Here is a 20,237-nt window from a genome sequence, read left to right on the forward strand (position 1 = left end):
TGAACCATAGAGAGGGGAAAGTACATACTAGACGGCTAAAACACGAGGAGCAATGGCAGGAAATCATTAGGGTGACCTGATAGCCTTCAGAAACACAATATTAAGGCTTTAGTTACGTATTTCTACGTGTCTCAGATGTTATATGGTATATCGATATCATTGGTTTTATTATTTATATATATAATTTAAAAAATATTAGTTTCTAATTTATATTTAAATCATTAAAGGGTTATTATTTTGTTAGTATCTTATTTTTAAAGCCTTAAAGTCGATCACGTGCATCCCTCCATCCATATCTGGGAGGCATCGTCAATCCACCTAATCAACAACTTTGATTGACCGAATCACCCTTACCGTATGAACCCAAAAACACGCATGCTCGAGGGCATTTACGTCAACACATTTTTGGGGAGCGCGCGGCAATGTCAAATTTTGAATCCCCACGGGCGGCGGGCGTGCGAGCCGAAGAAGAGAATACCAATTCCCTCCCATATCGCCAAATCCGCGCCCTTTTAACGGCCGCACTAGCTACGGTCCTCTTCTAACCAAGCGCTCCAGTCTCTGTCTCTCTTCTTCCTCCTGTCTTATTCTCGATCAAGAAGAGAAACCAAAGGGATGGCTTCTTCTCCCTCTCGGTTCTTGGATTCTGGGTCGAAGCATCACAGCTACTGCCGGAAGCAGAAGTCCTTGGGCGTCTTGTGTTCCAAGTATCAACTCTTTTATCCAACTTTCCTCTCCTTTTCATTCTCCCTCCTGAGTTCTAATTTCGTTTCCGTCTGTTCGGATGGTGAAGTTTCGTGAGCTTGTACGATCGGGATGGCGTCGAATTGGTGGGTCTCGATTACGCTGCAAGGCAGCTTGGCGTCGAGAGGCGGCGGATCTACGATATTGTCAACGTTATGGAGAGCGTCGGGGTGAGATCTGGTCCTTCGGTGCCTTATTTTCTTTGTACAAGTGTGGGCTTAGATTTCACGCGGTTCATTTTTGGTGCGTGGCTAGGTTCTTGCAAGGAAGGCGAAGAATAAGTACTCTTGGATAGGGTTTTCGGGGATCCCAAAGGCATTGAAGGAACTCAAGGTCCGGCCCTCAAGATTATCACCTGAAGCTACCCTTTCTTTTCTTGACCTTGGCTTGCCCTAAATATTTTGTTCTGTTCATATCCTTTGTCTGGAGCAGGAGGAGTCGCTGAGGGCAATCTCCGGCTCTGATGGCCCATGTGAAAAAGTAGGCTTAGTGTTGATTTTGCACGTCTCTTGTTATGACTGAAAGCTGACATCTCGTGTGCTGAGATGGTTAATTTTTTTCGTTTCGATTGATTGTGTGAGGAAGGAAGTTCTTGAGGATGAAGATGACGACAGTGAAGGCCAGAATCATGATGACGGGGATGAGAAATTTAGCAAAATGGATAATGCTTCTTCTTCTTCAGGGAATCATATTTGCAAGGCCCGATCTGGTATACAACTTTGAACTGCTTGCTTGTTTCTTGTGTACTTCTGCTAGCCGCGTTTTGTGAAGTACAAGAATCGCTTCTGTTCCTGATATTGAAATTGCTTTTTTTTTCTTTCTTAATGATTCCTTGTTTATTGCTTCACCAGCTACCGACAACAGGAAGGAGAAATCCTTGGGCCTGCTCACCCGGAACTTCGTGAAGCTTTTCCTAACCTCAGACGTAATCTCCTTCACTTTTTGCATTACACTTTGGTTTAGGTTCTTTACATTGGTGCCTACTTATAGTCTTATCCCAGTATTTGAAATGATTAGCATTGCAACATTGATTAGGTAGACACAATCTCACTTGATGAAGCTGCAAGACTACTACTCGGTGATATCAGCGACCTATCTAATATGAGAAGTATCTGCCAACCTCATTTGACCTTGTTTTCTTCAGTGTAAATATACCTTTCGTTTTTTGGATTTACTTTTAATTACTTAGGTTACAATGCAGCAAAGGTTCGACGTCTGTATGACATAGCAAATGTGTTGTCCTCCATGAGTTTAATCGAGAAGGTACTATTTTGGCATGCATATCTTTAAGAAATGGAATAGAAGAATAGCATTCTTATCTATTGTCTTTTTGCCTTGGTTAAATTTACGATTTCAGATACAAGTTGAAGCTAGGAAACCAGCCTTCAGATGGTTGGGAACAGAAGGCAAGCCTAAGACGGATACTGGTGGGACATTTGCTCCTCCCCCAATTGTAAAGCCGTTGAATAAGAGAGCATTTGGAAATGAGATCACTAATGTAGACATGAAAAGATCTAGGTTGTGTTGTACAGTGAGTAAGAAGCCTGGCAAGGCACAAATGAGGAGTGATGACTTGAAGGAATGCAATTTGACAGCACAAAAGCAATTGATCACGAAGAGCGGGTATGTTTTTGGTCCCTTCTGCCCTGCTGGGATGACAAAAGTGGATGGTGATGTTGAGGGAAAAGGTGAGAGAAGTACACAAGATTGGGAGAGCTTGGCATGTTCCTTGCGTCCGCAATATCACAACCAAGGTTTGCTCCATGTACCTTGATGTCTTTAACTATCTGCAATTTTTTCCTGGTTTAATTATGCTGAAGCATATATTGCTTGGTAACCTTTTGATGCTTCAATTTGTTTGTGTTGCTGATTTTCACTGTCATTAATCGGATATTTTTCTTTTCCCAAGTAAATGTTCCAACTGCTTGTCATACATGATTTCTTCGCCTGGTGAAGCTACAAAGAGATCTGATTTTGCATTAAAAAAAAACTATTTGTGCATTTCCTATTAATTTAGGCGCACTCTGCTTTAGTGACCATTTATCAAAGGAAAGGCAGTCTGTTTCTTATTCTTTGATAATATTAGATGTGACTAAAATGTAGGATTAAATTTCCTGTCCTCCTTAGTATGCTGATTTCATTCTCAGAGGATAAACCATATTTTGCATTGTCATGTATGTTTCATTCTAGATATGTACCATCAATGTTTCTGTTTAATATTAATGTCTATTTATGATACTGAAGTATGATATTATTTTCTGGAAAAGTTGATGGGGTTTAAAAATATTTTTTAAATTGCTGAAAGGAAAATCTAAAAAGAAAATTGGATGTTCTTTAATATGTATTACATTGATTTTAGACATTCACATGAATATAACCAATACATTTTGGGTTTGCCCCCCTTCATACAAAAAAAAGGGGTTAAATTTTACAAAATTTATTAAAAAACTAGGACATTTTTTCTACCGCTGATTTCTAAGTGCTGTTTATAATAAGCAAATTGCCAGTCTATCAATCTTTTCAACCATTTAAATAATCAACATCCAAGTAGGGAGGAGCTAAATGTGCGTGGCTACTTTATACAACTTCAAAATCTCTAGTAAGCTGTGGAAAAATGACAAGGCCTTCAGGAATGGGCATTACTATATCCAATGATGTCATATGTCTATTCATTTTCTTTGTTAAATGTCGCTGTTAACTAGCTAGTAATGTCTAATCTCCTTTCCTTTGATCTCTAAATTTGTCATTCTCATAATTACCAGGCATGATGAACAGATAAAAATGTGCTGCAGTGGTGGTTGATGTTATAGTCATCAAACTGATTTACATGATTTTAAATGAAACGTGATTTGTATAATCTAGACATTGCACTAAAGCAAACATTTAAATATACCTGTTGCAGCACTGAATGAGCTTTTTACTCATTACATGGAAGCATGGAAATCGTGGTATTCTGAACTCGCTCAAGGAAGCTATAATTTGTGACAACCAAACTTGAAGAAACTTTCGTGGGCAAGTTTTACGACCCCGCCCCCGCTTTTTATTTTCTTCTTAGTAAAAAGGAATGCTTACATGACCGACCCATAAGTCTGTACAAGTATTTTTCTTATCAGAGCACATCCTTTGTTGTTTGTCGTTGGTCTCTTGTATTTTCTCAGTACAGGGAGGGAGTGAGAGGGCTATCATTGATTTTCAAGAATTCCACAGTTCATTCTGATTGATCTGTTATTGTCCTATCATTAAATCTCACATAATGTATGTCCGAAATGGATGCATGATGTGCGACTTTTTGTTTTTTCTGGAGATTATGAAACTTTCAAGGAAGCTGATCATGGGAAATGTGCAATGCAAGCATCGGTAGTGCTGAACCATTGTGTCGAGCAGGTTAGGATCTTATTTTGACTACTTGTGCATAGTATCCTGCATATGATTGTGCACAGTATCTTATTTTGTGAGAGATGTGATTGGGTATCAGCTATGTTTCGTAGTTTCGACCTCGTGATGGTATTATGAATTTATAAGGATCTCTATGTTCCGATTTATGGTATCCAAAAGTTCTAATATGCATAAACGTAAGTTATAAGATCTATTGTTTCCTTTTTAAACATAATTGCAAAGGCCATGCCGCTCTTTAAAAAAATATTATTATACATAGGGTGGTTTTTTGAAATTTTTTTGAACGTTGTATTCTTTTTTCTCTGTAGAACGTTTTTATTATGAAAATTGCTAAAAGTGCACCTCTTGATAAAGAAGCACAAAACGTTTTTTTTATCACTTTTCTTTTTTACCCCGTTTTTTTCTTTGCTTTCTCTTTATTTCCTCGCATCGGTTGTTTTTTTTCTTGTCCATCTCATGATTCTGTATTTTTCCTTTCTTCTTAATCAAGAAGCTAAAAAAAGTCATGTAAACATATTGATTGCTTTAAAAAAATATTTATGTCATACTATACTTTCATGAAAATTTATATGCTATAACTCATTTTATTGTTATATTAATTTATTGATTCCAAAAAATAAAATTTTTAATTCAAATAACGTTGAATTGCATTGCTTGAATACGATTGTAACCAAAATGATAGTTTGTTACTAAATATACTAATTCCTTTCATTGAAGATGATGATTGTTCGATCTATTTGATGGTAAGGAATGATATTAAAGTTATTTTATTATTATTTTGATATATATATATATATAATTTTGTAATCAAAATAATATTTTTGTACAACTGTTTTGAATTAGGGTTGAATTTAAAAAATTATTAAAAAACTATCATTTAAAAAAAAATGAGATTAAACATACTGTAACTAGAAGTTATAAGATAAAAGTAAAATGTAAAGTTTCCAATTGTCAACGGATGATAATAGTTCATGGTGAAAGATTATTATTGTTGATATTTAAAGAAGATTTAGAGTTGTTTCATATAAGAAGACTTATCATGTATTTATATAATTTCATTTCTAACGGAGTTAAAAACTGTATGAATTTGAGATTCATGTCTAAATGACTTTCATTAAAAAAAAATATTTTTGACTTTGGAAGCTTGTCTCCGAAGTTTTAGATTATATATGCGACATGTTTTTTATATCCATGCAACACATTTATCAAGTTCATATTGCGGTTCTTTCGTAATGGTTACATCTATTGATGATTATAATTAATTATTTTTAATTATATTTACTAACATAAATTGAATGTACGGATTTACGGGAATAATTCTTGCATCAATTAAGAATATATATTATAGGATGGGAAAATTTGATTATTATTAGTGATCAAAATCTAAATTTTTTTTTTAACTATGGAGTTCTTTTCAGCAATATATCATGATTATTGTATGATTTATCTATCTATGTTACGACCCGAGTTTGATGAGCTAACTGGCCAATAATTTCATTTTGATCCTTTAACCACGGACCAAAATGCTTAAGCAAGAGTTAACATAGTATACTCATCAGGCCCTTATAAACTAATCATACACATCCCCCACTTCCCATGTGGGACTAATGGGATGTTACAATCTACAAATCTTGTAAACAATGTGCTAGATAGAGAGACTGTCAAGCTGTTTTAAGTTATTACTAGATCCCCTATTATACACAAGTTTATTGAATGCAGGTAAAAGTTGAGAAATCGTATAGAAAATTTTATATGAATATTTGAAATTGAGAAGGAGAAATGAGCTTCTTCATATTTTCATTATGTAATGTTCACCACAAATATATCAAAAAGAATGAATTCATTATAAAGGATGTTCATGACTTATGATTGAAATGATTAAAAGAAGGGTTGCTGAATGACTCTACCTTTATCATGAAATAACTTTAAAATCAACTTATCCAGGTGAAGAACAAAGGTTAATACTATTGTGTTTTTCCCTCGTACTATTTATAAGTGCAAATATTCTTTGAAATAATTATAATAGATTTGGAGAAAAAATTATTTATATTGACATTTTGATATTTTAGGAATTTCATGTTCTCATGTTATAACGGTTATTGGGTAATTTATATTTCTTTTGTGAAGATTATTATAGAGCTGACACATACGACAAATCTATAATAATAAAATATTTTGTATGAGAAGCAAATAATATTGATTACAATGAAAATATAATCATATCGTATTACCTCCGAGAATCATGGTGTGGGCTGGTTAGAAAAAAAAAAAAAGAATTAAATCATTACATGGCGGTAAAAAAAAATAAGTGTTAAGGTTCCAACACTTATAAGGATCCATCATATTTATATGGATCTATGATATTTATGTGAAAATAAGAAATAAAATGACCAAAAATAGAATTTGACACATAGTTTATAAGCTAAATAATTTATATATATATTTTTTGTTAATGCTGTAGACAATCAGCCTTCTCTCAAGAAATTTCATGTCCCTAAATAACTCAATTGAAGCTAATTAAATTGACATATCGTTACCAGTTGATGCTACCATATTTGAGTATAAATGTCCGAGTACCTGTTTCCACTGGTTGATCGTCATCCATTTCGGGTACGTACGTGTTCATTGGGTGACTACGAGAACAATGGGGGACCCACAGCCAAGAAGGTAGATCTCTCGATTCGATTGGCGGGTGGGCGCCAGGAGAAGTGCTGTTTGCATTCGCTTTTACTTCAGGAGCATTCCCAGATCGGCGTGAGCCGATAAATCGTAGACCAGTAAAGCCCGTAAAAGAAGGGCCATCGCTTCCTGAAACCCCAGTATGGATTTCTTCTCCGGTGGTCGGCGCGTCGGGAGCGGGGGCGGCGGCGGCCTCCTCCCGTCCACCACCGCCACAGCCAAGGTGAAGCCAGCGCGCAAATCCTCCTCCGCGTCCTCGCGCCGCCGGGGCCGACTCCGCGACGTGCTCTCCCCGACTTCCACCTTCTTCTTGATCGGCCTCTCCATCTCCTTCCTCTTCTTCGTTGCCGTCGTCGTCCTCTACGGCGTCCCCAACCCCCTTTCCTCTTCCCACTCTAAGCACCGCATCGCCCGCCGCCGGCCCCTGCCCTCCGGCGGTGCCTCCTCGGATGGAGGTGGCGGCGGGATGGCAGGTGGCGAGATGGTCGCGGCGGCGGCCGTTGTGGATATCACCACCAAGGATCTGTATGACCGGATCGAGTTCTTGGACGTGGACGGCGGCGCGTGGAAGCAGGGATGGAAAGTGACCTTTGCGGGAAATGAGTGGGACGACGAGAAACTTAAGGTCTTTGTGGTTCCCCATTCTCACAATGATCCCGGATGGAGGCTCACGGTTGAGGAGTACTACCAAAGGCAATCGCGGTATATTTTGGACACGATCGTTGAGTCTCTCTCGAAGGTTGGGGCATTTTTAATGCGTTCTCGACATGTCCATTTCGTTTTCCTAATTACTGCATGCACTTTCAACTAAGTTATAATTTGGAGATCCAGCCTTGCATCTTCTCTTGTTTGTTGGACCGAATGTAGATTTATCGTATTCTGCGATCAATCTCATTTTCTTTGATGCACTTTTGGGGGATCTAAAAACTTCTGTTGCAGGATTCACGTCGTAAATTTATATGGGAGGAGATGTCATACTTGGAGAGATGGTGGAGGGAGGCCTCCAGTGAAAAGAAGGAAAGCTTCATCAACTTAGTTAAAAATGGGCAGCTAGAGATTGTGGGAGGGGGTTGGGTGATGAATGATGAGGTAAGTCAACTATCTACATAGTTCCTTCGTTGCTGATTTTCAATGAGAAAGGTGCAAGGTGAAACATTTAACTGTCAGTGAGTTGAAATTAGAGTTTGTTCTTTTGCTAGAATATTAATTTATAAAATTAAGAGTTTCTGAAAATTGCAAGGGATTTGGTTGTTTTTTTTCAACTTGCCTAAAACATATGTAAATTATTATATTCCAAAAACCATACTATCAATTATATCTGGTGCGAAAATTGCAAGGAATTTGGTTTTATTTCAATTTTCCTAAAGAATGTGTAAATAAATATATTCCACAAACCATACTTTGGACATCTGATGCATAATAACCTTATAATAGATTATCTATTCAATCGTATATGGTATAAATGTCATTTTGTTTTTTTTTTAATTTCTTTTTAAAGTGTTATGGTGACTGAAATAAATTACAGAAGATATGCACTAAATTTGACCCTATGACATGATACTCCTTGTTGGTGTTAGCAGCGAGGCTTCAGTAGGACAACTTTTTCTTCCAGATATTATTTGTTTTCATAAATTTCACAATTGTCTTTAGGTCCCAAAAGTTTTGAGCATCATAAAGTTCTTATTTTTCTCTATTGTTGGTAATTTGACTTGCTTTTATTTCTTGTGGACCATTTGACTTTATTGAAGAAATATTAGTGCTGATGGAACAAGGTGTTTCCATATTGTTAATTGATGTATATAGAAAAAATACTCAAATTATTTGCAATTTTCTCTATCAATTTCTTGCTGAAGATGTATATTATTCTGTTTTATGTCCTTTCTTACTGCTGTTCGCACCAGTGTTGTCCAAAGGTGCTCAGGCACCGGGCTGAGGTGCGGCAACAGCCTGAGCACCTGAAACTACTCCAAGCGAGGCATCTTTGTTTGGCCAGTACCTAAGCGAGCTCCTTAGCTTAGCCTGAGACCAAGCGCTTGGGCATCCCAAGTGCTTATGTAGGTTAGCCTAGGTGCAGTTTCTAGCCAGGCTCATCAAGGATTGCACCACTCTGTTAACCCATGCCCGAGACCAACACTAGTACTAAGCCTGCACCACATGTGACCTGAGCTTGGATATCATGCGCAACATGAGCCCTAACCATGCCCTAAGCCTTGATTTCTTTGTCACCTCTCCTTTGTCCTCTCCGCTGTCTGACTTCTTTGTAGACAAGCACCTGATCCGTGATAACCTGCTCTCCACAACTGAGTGTGATCCTCCAATTTGAGCGACCCAAGCGCCTGGGCATCCCAAGTGCTTATGTAGGTTAGCCTAGGTGCAGTTTCTAGCCAGGCTCATCAAGGATTGCACCACTCTGTTAACCCATGCCCGAGACCAACACTAGTACTAAGCCTGCACCACATGTGACCTGAGCTTGGATATCATGCGCAACATGAGCCCTAACCATGCCCTAAGCCTTGATTTCTTTGTCACCTCTCCTTTGTCCTCTCCGCTGTCTGACTTCTTTGTAGACAAGCACCTGATCCGTGATAACCTGCTCTCCACAACTGAGTGTGATCCTCCAATTTGAGCGACCTAAGCGCCTGGGCATCCCAAGTGCTTATGTAGGTTAGCCTAGGTGCAGTTTCTAGCCAGGCTCATCAAGGATTGCACCACTCTGTTAACCCATGCCCGAGACCAACACTAGTACTAAGCCTGCACCACATGTGACCTGAGCTTGGATATCATGCGCAACATGAGCCCTAACCATGCCCTAAGCCTTGATTTCTTTGTCACCTCTCCTTTGTCCTCTCCGCTGTCTGACTTCTTTGTAGACAAGCACCTGATCCATGATAACCTGCTCTCCACAACTGAGTGTGATCCTCCAATTTGAGCGACCCAAGCCAGCTACCACTCCATGTCGCCTAGAAAAGAATTGATTGCTGTCAAAGACAGCTTAAGTTATATTATTTTTCTTTTCCTTTTTTTGGGTCTTTTGCATCTCTTTTGTGCTCGTTGTTAAGAACACATCAGTAGCGAATTAAAATCTTAATTGATTGTATTTGTATCTTTTCTACCAATGTGTCCTTGATACACAACAATATTTCTATGTCAACATGTAATGAACAGTCACATGAGGCATTCATGCATCTACCATGAACAAGCAACCAAACTTGTTAAAAGCAATCTATTGGCTGATACTTCTCACAAATCTTTCCTAAATATTCTTGAATATGCTAGTTCATTACTCGATGCATGAGCAGTGATTTAAAAAGCGCTAGACACCAAAAGGCGCCAAGGTCCAAAAACGCCCGAGGCGCTCGCCCGAGCGAAACGAGGCGCTAAAATATAAAAATATATAATATAATTAATAAATATAATTATTTAAAATTTTAAATAAAAATATGCTATTAAATTAAGAAAATTAATCATTTCAAATAAACTTAATATTAACAGTATAAGCCTGCTGACTGAGAAAAGAGGAAGCAGCAACGGCGAGCGACGACAGCAGCGAGCGGCGACAGCGGCGAGCGACGACAGCAGCGAGCGGCGACAGCGGCGAGCAGCGGGAGGCGCGAGCGGCGACAGCGGCGAGCAGCGGGAGCGGGAGCAGGAGCGGCGAGCAGCGGGAGGCGCGAGTGGCGACAGAGGTAGCGCTTGTGAGCAGCAACAGCGGCGAGCAGCGGGAGGCACGAGCGGCGATAGAGGCAGTGTTTGCGAGCAGCGACAGCGGCGAGCAGCGAGATTGGGATCGGGAGCGGCAGCGGCGAGGGTTAGGGTTGGGTTCTCACTTATATCGATTTTAGTTGGTTCGATTGAACCAACTAACCATCAGAGACCGAACCAGACCTAAAATCCTGGTTCGGTCGCCTTGGTTAACCCAGGCGCTCGCCCGAAGCTCCCAGGCGACGCCTGTTTGAAGCGCGCCGCCTGGGAGATTAGCGAGGCGCTCGGGCCTCGCCTTGCCTCGCCCGAGAGCCTTTTTAAATCACCGTGCATGAGTAATTTTAATATAAGTATTTTCTTATATTTTTGGCTTTCCTTTTTTCCTTTCTGTCTTTCCATTTAATGTTCTTAAGGTCTTCATTATACTATCCTCATTGGTCATCTTTACTGGAGAAAATACTCGCCTGGGTGCATATGTTGTTTTTGAAATTCAGTTTGTTACTGCATTTGGGTTTTCTGTTTTGAGATGTTCTTTTCTAGATTATAGTTCATGGTCTATAATTTTACCTAGTATGATATCAATATGAATTATTATAATCATTACTAGTTTTATTTTAGAATTAAGATTTTATAAAGCTCATCTTTTTCCTTTTTTCTTTTGCAGGCAAATTCTCATTATTTTGCTATCATAGAGCAGGTATCTTTCTTAATCCTTTTAGGTTTATCTTTATTTATATTCTCATTTCTTAGAACTTTTCCTCATAAAAGGGTTCGATGGTTGCTGTATGTCTTTATGTGCTCTCTTTTGCTGCTAAGTCAACTTGGTCTTCTAGTCCAGCAGCAAGAAGTCAATAGTCGATTGAGTATTTGTCCATATCTCAAACATTTGTCTTAACATAATTCAAGTTCTAATTCTTTTTTATAATACTGACTGACTGAGATCATATTATAACATGATTCACATTAGCTCTATGAACAAGCTAAACTGTTACACTATTTGTATGCTACTTGGGCTTTATTTCTGGATGTTCTCTCAAATCTATAAAAAGTGAAAACCATTTGCATTTACAATCTGGTTCTCAGGATGAGCAACTTATTGCTTATATTCGCATAACCTGGTTGTGCATTCACCAGAAAATTTGAGTTCCCAGTCCTTTATAGGTTGTCTATTAACAAAGCATGCAAAATGAAACTTTGTAGGGCTTTTGTACTTCATGTATGCTTTTCGAGATAACATTGTTATTAAGTGATGTTGAACTTGAAATTCTTGATCAATATTTGGTTTTATTCATTTTGTTTTACATCATTTGTATTTGAGCATTATATATGATTGATGACTGAAATGATTATTGTGCTTAAGTTATTGTAATTTTTTATAATCTTCTTATTTGTCTTGAAACAGTGTCACTAATTTCTCTGGATGATAGATTAGGGATGCTAGTGAATCTTTCATTATTGTTTATCATGCCCTACATTTAACTTAATTACCAATACCTATAATATAATATGTTATATTTTGAACAAGTTATGCTCTCATTGTTGTATCATATTACAAAATTTCAAGTATTGAAGTTTCATATTGTGTCATTTCCATATTTTGTATGTCTACCTTCTATTCTTCACTTCTTTATCCTCTTAGTCTTGTGTTTCATCCTACAAACAGGTGGGCCTTAACCAAAGCCCCTAACTTCCTGCTCAATATGATATCAAATATTAATTTATGTGAAGTTCATAGTGAATCCTTGTGTCCATGCTAAACATGGATTAAGGTTTTGGGTATATGAAAATGCCACATACCGACTACCAAATCATATCAAACATTAAATGTTTATATCTTGGTAGCATAGGTAGGCATATCTAAGACAAAATAAATAAAAGAAACAACGTAGATAGCCATCTTTGGTAGTGCTTTCGAGTGGCTCCTCTACTAGTTGACATTAAAAGGGAGGGCTGAGAATGTGAGTTTTGCAACAAAAATCTGACTGAACACCATATGCATAATATTGTTTGGGTTTGTTTTTACTAGTTGACACCAAAAGGGAGGGCTGAGATTGTGAGTGTTGCAACAACAATCTGACTGAACACTATATGCACAGTATTGTTTGGGTTCATTTCAAATGGTAAGCTACCGTTAATATAATATTTCAAAACTTTTGTTATTGTCAAATTTTCTGTTATTTACGTGGGTGCTCTTAGAGTTTGGATCTTCAATAAACTTTGCTTTACTTGTCCCATAAATGTTGGCTAAGTACCCATGCAGAAAAGGTCTCCACTTGAATGGAAACTATTGTGTAGGAGATAGTGTGCAGTCTTGACATGCAGTCTTGTCCTCCTTCCATCCATGGAGAACTCACGTTCCTCTTCTTTAACATGTGGTCTTCTTTAACATGGAAAGTATTGTGTAGGAGATAGTGTGCAGTGTTGACATGTAGTCTTGTCCTCCTTCCATCCATGGAGAACTCACTTTCCTCTTCTTTAACATGTGGTCTTCTTTAACATGGAAACTATTGTGTAGGAGATAGTGTGCAGTCTTGACATGTAGTCTTGTCTCTCTCTATTTATTCACTTGCCTTCAATTGTGTGCAAACCAGTACTATTACCAAAGTCATGTAATTAAATGCCTCCTATTGAGCATTTTTTTCGGAAAGGATGCCTCCTAGGGAGAATAAAGAGAAGACAAGGAGAATAAGAGAAGAGAGACTAGGAACTTGGGAACAGTATCGACCTAGGATTAAGATCTTAGTTTGGTACTGATATTGATTATCAAACTGGTTGGTACAGTATCAATTTATGCACCTGTATCATGTATCGGTATGCATTGACACCAATCTATATGGGTCAGTCTAGTCAGGTTAGGTCGGACTGATCTGAACCTATTAATTTTAATATAAGTATTTTCTTATATTTTTGGCTCAATAATGAATCAATTTATACACAAAGTGTACATTTATTAAAACCTTGTAGATGTATTAAAGATGACAAATCATGTCTTACAAAGTAAAAATATTTTTTATTTAATTTAATATAATAAATTGTTAATGTTCTACTCATGATTCAATTGGAGGCAGTTTCAGATCAGTGATTCAATTATCGATTAAGAATAAAATTTTGAAGAATCCATGCATGATAATATTCTCACAACATTTTGTATTAATATACTATGTGCCATTGATGTAGTAATAATCTTGGCCTCATCATTATTAATACAACTAGGGCATTAGGTTGAGTAGGGCTGTGGTAGGTATGGTCACATTGTGCAACTCTTGGTGGCACAACCTTAGATGCATTTTAAATCGAAATATATAAACTTCACTAAGCATCTATACGATGTGGTGTGTATTAATGAAAACATGGGCCAATTTTGCTTGTGAACATTGGGTGACCTGCTTTGTGGTAGGATTCACACTATAATTATCTTCAAATAGAAGTGGTCATTGCAAAGAACTAGCAAATTAATCATTGGTGGTGAAGTTGTACTACTACTAGTATACAGGGTTCAGGTAGTAAATTACATCAAGTCGACATATTGATTGATCATTATTAAATTGTGCATATTATAATTAAATAAAATTCATAAAGAATTGAAACTGTATTTTCCTTTTATCAATCATCTGAAGATTCCTAGACATCTGGGTGTCCCATTCAGATCTCTCAGGGACAGAGAATACCTTTTTGATTTCCTCACTGGTAGTGTATAATATGATATATAGTTCCGATGCGATCTTTTTTTCCATGTCAACCTAGTGTAGGTTTATATACAGTGACTCTACGTTGACAATGACCTTACTGCGTCCCATAATCTAGAGGACGATATGTGGTTTTCTCATCTATGAACTAGTAAAATAAGAGCTAGCTCAGACAATCATTGTAAGAATAGTCTTGGATCCAGTCATTCTCTATCTGGTCGAACACATTCAGTGACCCCTAGTCAGTTTTTATTGTGTCTTTGCATCAACTCATGTACCTAGTGATGATTATTGCCATTATCTTTACTAATGGTATGTTGCAAATGGCCACCATGAAGTCTATATAATGATCTATACATGGTGCTCTAAAAAGATGTGTTCATGGCCCATTACTTGTTTGTTGACTTTTCGAATTTGCACTATTATTAGTCACCACGTCTTGCACATTGAAGATGAAATCTCACTATCGAGACTTAAAATGTGACCTCACACTACTCTCACATATTATGGATATTATGTGATAATATGTGATTCTCTAAATCCAAGCTAGTTGAGAAAATTGAAGTAAAATGGAGCTATTTGAATGAGAAATTAAAGAACTTTATTTAAGTGAGGAGAGAAAACTATGGCTTTAAAAGACAAAGGAGGGGGGGGTGTGGGGGAGGGGGAGAGAGAGAGAGAAGGGTGAATTGGGTCAACCAAAGGGTGGGAGAGATAATGTCATTGGGTCAGTAGGTCTACCACCTGGTATTATGTGAGCATTGGCTAGTCCTGAGTATATTAGGTTACCACCTGATACAATAAGCTTACCAGACGATATGCTCATTATCACATCGAGTTCGACAAAATAGCTCGGTCCATGTATTGGTCACCATCAAGCGAGTAAATACCAATTGTACCCATCAAGTTGCCATACCTCGAAGGGCTTACAAGACCCTTTATTTACATCTTGATGGTCCAAATGCAGTGTCCAGGAACAATATGGAGCCAATCCTCTTATCACCCCTTAACTGAACCTCTTACTATCTTGGATGACGGGTTTTGGAGTAGCAAGTTAACCCCTAAGCTTGACTAGTCCCTACTAAAGCTGCCACTTGTAGTCTGAGAGTTCAAGACTCCTTTTTAGTCTCGACCCTTTCCTATCTTGACAGAGTCAACTTGGAAAGCTCATGTTGGAAAGTTCTCCAACTATTAGCCAACCCTATTGCCACATTGAACATGGTCTTATCGTTGTTAGAGGAGTGTAGCTCATTGATATAGGACACAAGTCTCTATGTCGTGGGGGCACTGGTTAGAGGGTTAGAGGGTTAGAGTCTCAATGTAGGACAAGTTCATGACAAGAAGAGAGTTTCTTATTTGGTGAGAATATAGGAAGGAAAAGAGAGATGAAGTTGACAATAATACTCGAAAATATGGTTAAAAAATTTATAACTAAATAGTGACTCCGAATCAAGGAAAAAACTCCCAAGAACAAATGCCTCACACCTCCACACGTCTTGCACATTGAAGATGAAATCTCACTATCGAGACTTAAAATGTGACCTCACACTACTCTCACATATTATGGATATTATGTGATAATATATTTTCATTCATCGATTCATATCTTAAATTGAATCAATTTTCATTTTTTATAGACCTCCAAATACAAGAAAAAAAGTTATGCCATTATCCTTCTAAATTATTCAAATGAGAAATAAATGAAAATGATCTCGCATCAAATACTTTTAGTAATAATTTAATGCTGATAAGGTTCACATGTTTTTAATTAAAATAGCCTTCTTCGTACTTCTGTGCATCCTATTTTTCTATATTCCCCATTGAAGCTGTGGTTCAATATTATGCTATTTCTTTGGTAGCATACACGTTGTACTCACTCTTTACTATATGATGCCCATATGTATATTTTTTCTTTTATCAGTTACAATTTTGATGATTCATATATGTGGTGGGTCTTCTTTAGATCCATTCTGCTACCTATTAATATTAATTCCATACTTTGTAATCTAGCTGACATTTATTTTTAAATGTTCTCTCTAAAAGTACAACAATTACTGGAAAATAACCTATAAGATACTGGATTCAGATTACAGAAGGAAACATGTGGCTAAATGATACCATTGGAGTTATTCCGAAAAATTCTTGGGCTATAGATCCATTTGGTTATTCAGCCACAATGTCTTATCTGCTTCGGCGTATGGGTTTTCGTAATATGCTAATACAGAGGACTCACTATGAGCTGAAAAAAGAACTAGCTTTGAATAAAAATCTAGAATACATATGGAGACAGAGCTGGGATATGGAGGAAACAACTGATATATTTGTTCACATGATGCCATTCTATTCTTATGATATTCCACATACTTGTGGACCTGAGCCAGCTATTTGTTGTCAGTTTGACTTTGCTCGGATGCGTGGATTTAGTTATGAGGCATGCCCCTGGAAGTTTGATCCAGTTGAAACAAATTCTAACAATGTTCAGGACAGAGCCATGACACTTTTGGATCAATACAGGAAAAAGTCTACTTTATACCGAACAAACACCCTTCTTGTTCCATTGGGTGATGATTTTCGTTATATTAGCATGGATGAAGCAGAAGTCCAGTTTCGGAACTATCAAATGATTTTTGATTATATAAATTCTAATCCCAGCTTGAATGCTGAAGTCAAGTTTGGTACTCTTGAGGATTACTTTGGCACTCTTCGTGAGGAAGCAGAAAGAAGAAACTTTTCCCGGCCCGGTGAGGTGGGATCTGCTGAACTGGAGGGTTTCCCATCTCTTTCAGGTGATTTCTTTACTTATGCTGATAGAAACCTAGACTATTGGAGTGGCTACTATGTTTCGAGGCCATTCTTTAAAGCATTTGATCGGGTTCTGGAACAGACACTTCGTGCATCAGAAATACTAGCTGCATTAGTTTTGGGATACTGTCAGAAGCTTCAGTGTGCTAAACTACCTATCAGTTTCTCCCACAAGTTGACCGCTGCAAGAAGGAACTTAGCTCTTTTTCAGCATCATGATGGAGTAACTGGTACTGCCAAGGACCATGTTGTAAGAGACTACGGCACTAGAATGCGTACTTCCCTGCAGGACTTGCAGATTTTTATGGCTAGGGCTGTGGAAGTTCTTCTAGGTGATTTTCATGACAAGGCAGATCCTACCTTGCTGTCCCATTTTGAACCAGAGCAGAGTAGGTCTAGGTATGATGCCCAGCCAGTGCACAAAGTTCTTGATGTTACCGATGGGGAACCCCAGTCTGTGGTATTTTTTAATCCATTGGAGCAAACAAGGGATGAAGTCGTAATGGTAATAGTATCAAAGCCTGATGTGTCCGTTTGGCACTCAAATGGATCATGTGTGAAGAGCCAAGTATCTCCCAATTGGAAGCATGATACAACAGAAGATGATACCAAGCTGCATCGCCTTTATTGGCGAGCTTCTGTTCCTGCAATGGGGTTGGAAACCTACTTTGTAGCTCGTGGATCTCCGTCGTGTGAAAAAGCTGCACCTGCCAAAGTGAGAGTATTCTCTGATACCCCATTTTCTTGTCCTCCTCCTTATGTATGTTCAAAAATTGAAACTGATACAGTACAGATTCATAACCTTCTCTACACACTCACATTCGATGTAAAGAGAGGTCTGCTGCAGAAGATAAGCCATAAAGATGGCAAACAAACCTATGTCGGTGAAGACATAGGATTGTATAGTAGTGTTGGAAGTGGTGCTTACTTGTTCAAACCTATTGGAGAGGCTAAACCTATTATTGAGGAAGGTGGCCAATTTATTATTTCTGAAGGTTCATTGGTCCAGGAATCTTTTTCTATTCCAAAGACCATGTGGAAGAATACGCCTATTTCTCATATAACACGGATCTACAGTGCACAGAACACTGTACAGCAGTTAATTGTTGAGAAGGAATACCATGTTGAGCTTTTCGGTGATGAATTCAATGACAGGGAACTAATTGTGAGATACAAGACAGACATTGACAATAAGAGGGTCTTCTATTCTGATCTTAACGGATTTCAGATGAGCCGAAGACAAACATATGACAAGATCCCACCACAAGGAAATTACTATCCCATGCCATCACTTGCTTTTATGCAGGATCCATCAGGTCACCGGTTCTCAGTACATTCTAAACAGTCACTAGGGGCAGCTAGCTTGAGAGATGGTTGGTTAGAAATTATGTTGGATCGCCGATTGGTTTATGATGATGGACGTGGTCTAGGTCAAGGGGTGATGGATAACCTTCCTAATAATGTCCTCTTCCACATCCTCACAGAGTCTAATATCTCTGCTTTGCCTTCAAATCATATGCTGTTGACTCTCCAACCATCACTTCTTTCCCATCGTGTGGGTGCCCACCTGGACTATCCAATGTGTGCATTCGTTAGCAAGACTAGACCGCGACAAAAATCCCTCAAGCTCCATCGACGTTCGTTTGCTCCGTTATCCTCTTCATTACCATGTGACTTACATGTAGTGAACTTTAAAGTTCCACAGCCTCTAAAGTTTACACAGGTACACCCTCTGGCCTCTAGATTTGTTATTCTTTTGCAGAGGAAGGGCTGGGATGGTTCATTCTGCAAACGGGGTGGACTGCATTGTTCAACCATTGCGGACGAGCCTGTGAATTTGTTCTACATGTTCAAGGACCTCACTGTTTCCAATGTGAAAGCAACTTCCTTGAATCTATTACATGATGACACTGAAATGCTGGGTTACAACGAGCAGTTGGGAGAAGTAGCTCAAGAGGGAAATGTGCTAATATCCCCAATGGAAATACAGGCTTACAAGTTAGACCTTCAGTCTCAAACATAGGCTCTGTAAGGTGCGGTTTAAGTGCCTTCATCTGTTACAGTGGTTGGTTTATTGTGCCTCCAAAACTTGCTAGCTTTCAAGACTCGGGACATTTGCCAATCATTCATCACTCTCTTTCATGGAGATTGGATCAAAGCCTGAACACACTATTTCTGTAAACCTGCTAATGAAGATAGGAGGACATACATGCTGTTGCTGTAAAGAGTTTTTTGATATTTTGCTAGAGACAGAAAATAAGATGCAGAGAAGAAAGTGATTCATGGATATCTGAAGCATGTCGAGCTTTATTGTGACTCTAATTTCAGGAGCTTGAAGATATCTCAGAATTGCTTATGTATTTTAGAAAAATTAGATACAATATTGTGTTTGAATTTATTTAAGACTGCTAAAAGAGAACAGCTTCCCGATCAAGAGAGGCAATACATGATATAATCCCATAATGAATTTGCAGATTGCATCGGAGTTGCATTATTATGTTCTCTAACTAGTTACCATGAGATGGTAAATTGCTTCCAACTGTGAAACTGATGAACTTTATGCCACAGAACAGTGACGCTTTACTTGTTTCTTATTGTTAATTCTCCCATTCTTTGGATGACCATGGTGGTTGATTGATGGTGCCTCCTATCATTTTCCACCTAAAGTTGGCAGCCTCTTTTATCAAACTATTTCCTACTACTTTCACACTATAATGAATTCCGTTTAATCAAACACTATAATGTTAGATGAGACATAACAAACTGAGGAGTGGATCAAAATCATTTGTGATTGGGGCTCCGATCACAATCTAGATGGTGGCATAGGATTTGTTGATAGAATTTGTGAATCAAAATCTTGACTGCAGGTAATCTATCTATTTATATAATGTCGTTATAATATGCATTGTGAAGCAAGCGTAAGACGATTGAAGGTAAAACCGATCGAGGGAGGAGGACGATGCACGTCGACCATTTGATCGGTCGACCATTTGTGCGATCCGTAGGCTCGCGAAGAATTATCCGTTTTGAGTGATGGGCGTACTCGTATGGTTTTATTCTTTCGAAACATATGAACTCCAAAAGACGCCTCTAAGAGTAAGATTCCAAGCTAACAATGTATTGTCTCGCGAAGAATTATCCGTTTTGAGCGATGGGTGTACTCGTACGATTTTATTCTTTCGAAATAATGTGAACTCCAAAAGACGTCTCTAAGATTCCAAGCTAACA

General features: G+C 38.2%; 2 protein-coding genes across 3 annotated transcripts; both read left to right on the forward strand.

Annotated features, from left to right (window-relative positions):
- Nucleotides 1-503: 503 nt before the first annotated feature.
- Nucleotides 504-4,076, forward strand: LOC135585099 (E2F transcription factor-like E2FE). Of its 2 annotated transcripts, none has more exons than XM_065193807.1 (10): nt 504-707; nt 794-914; nt 1,000-1,077; nt 1,177-1,224; nt 1,330-1,453; nt 1,596-1,669; nt 1,780-1,852; nt 1,934-2,007; nt 2,102-2,498; nt 3,647-4,076. In XM_065193807.1, exons 1-10 carry the CDS (start codon nt 616-618, stop codon nt 3,727-3,729), a joined length of 1,164 nt encoding a protein of 387 aa, XP_065049879.1. In that variant the 5' UTR covers nt 504-615; the 3' UTR covers nt 3,730-4,076. The 2 variants fall into 2 exon arrangements, with proteins under 2 accessions (XP_065049879.1, XP_065049880.1); XM_065193808.1 differs by having other exon boundaries at nt 505-707; nt 1,946-2,007.
- Nucleotides 4,077-6,869: 2,793 nt separating this feature from the next.
- Nucleotides 6,870-19,503, forward strand: LOC135678147 (alpha-mannosidase 2-like). Its single transcript, XM_065190607.1, has 4 exons — nt 6,870-7,558; nt 7,759-7,908; nt 11,186-11,218; nt 16,294-19,503. Exons 1-4 carry the CDS (start codon nt 6,962-6,964, stop codon nt 19,030-19,032), a joined length of 3,519 nt encoding a protein of 1,172 aa, XP_065046679.1. The 5' UTR covers nt 6,870-6,961; the 3' UTR covers nt 19,033-19,503.
- Nucleotides 19,504-20,237: the final 734 nt, after the last annotated feature.

The sequence above is a fragment of the Musa acuminata genome, chromosome BXJ1-7, assembly GCF_036884655.1.
Source record: "Musa acuminata AAA Group cultivar baxijiao chromosome BXJ1-7, Cavendish_Baxijiao_AAA, whole genome shotgun sequence".
NCBI lineage: Eukaryota > Viridiplantae > Streptophyta > Magnoliopsida > Zingiberales > Musaceae > Musa > Musa acuminata.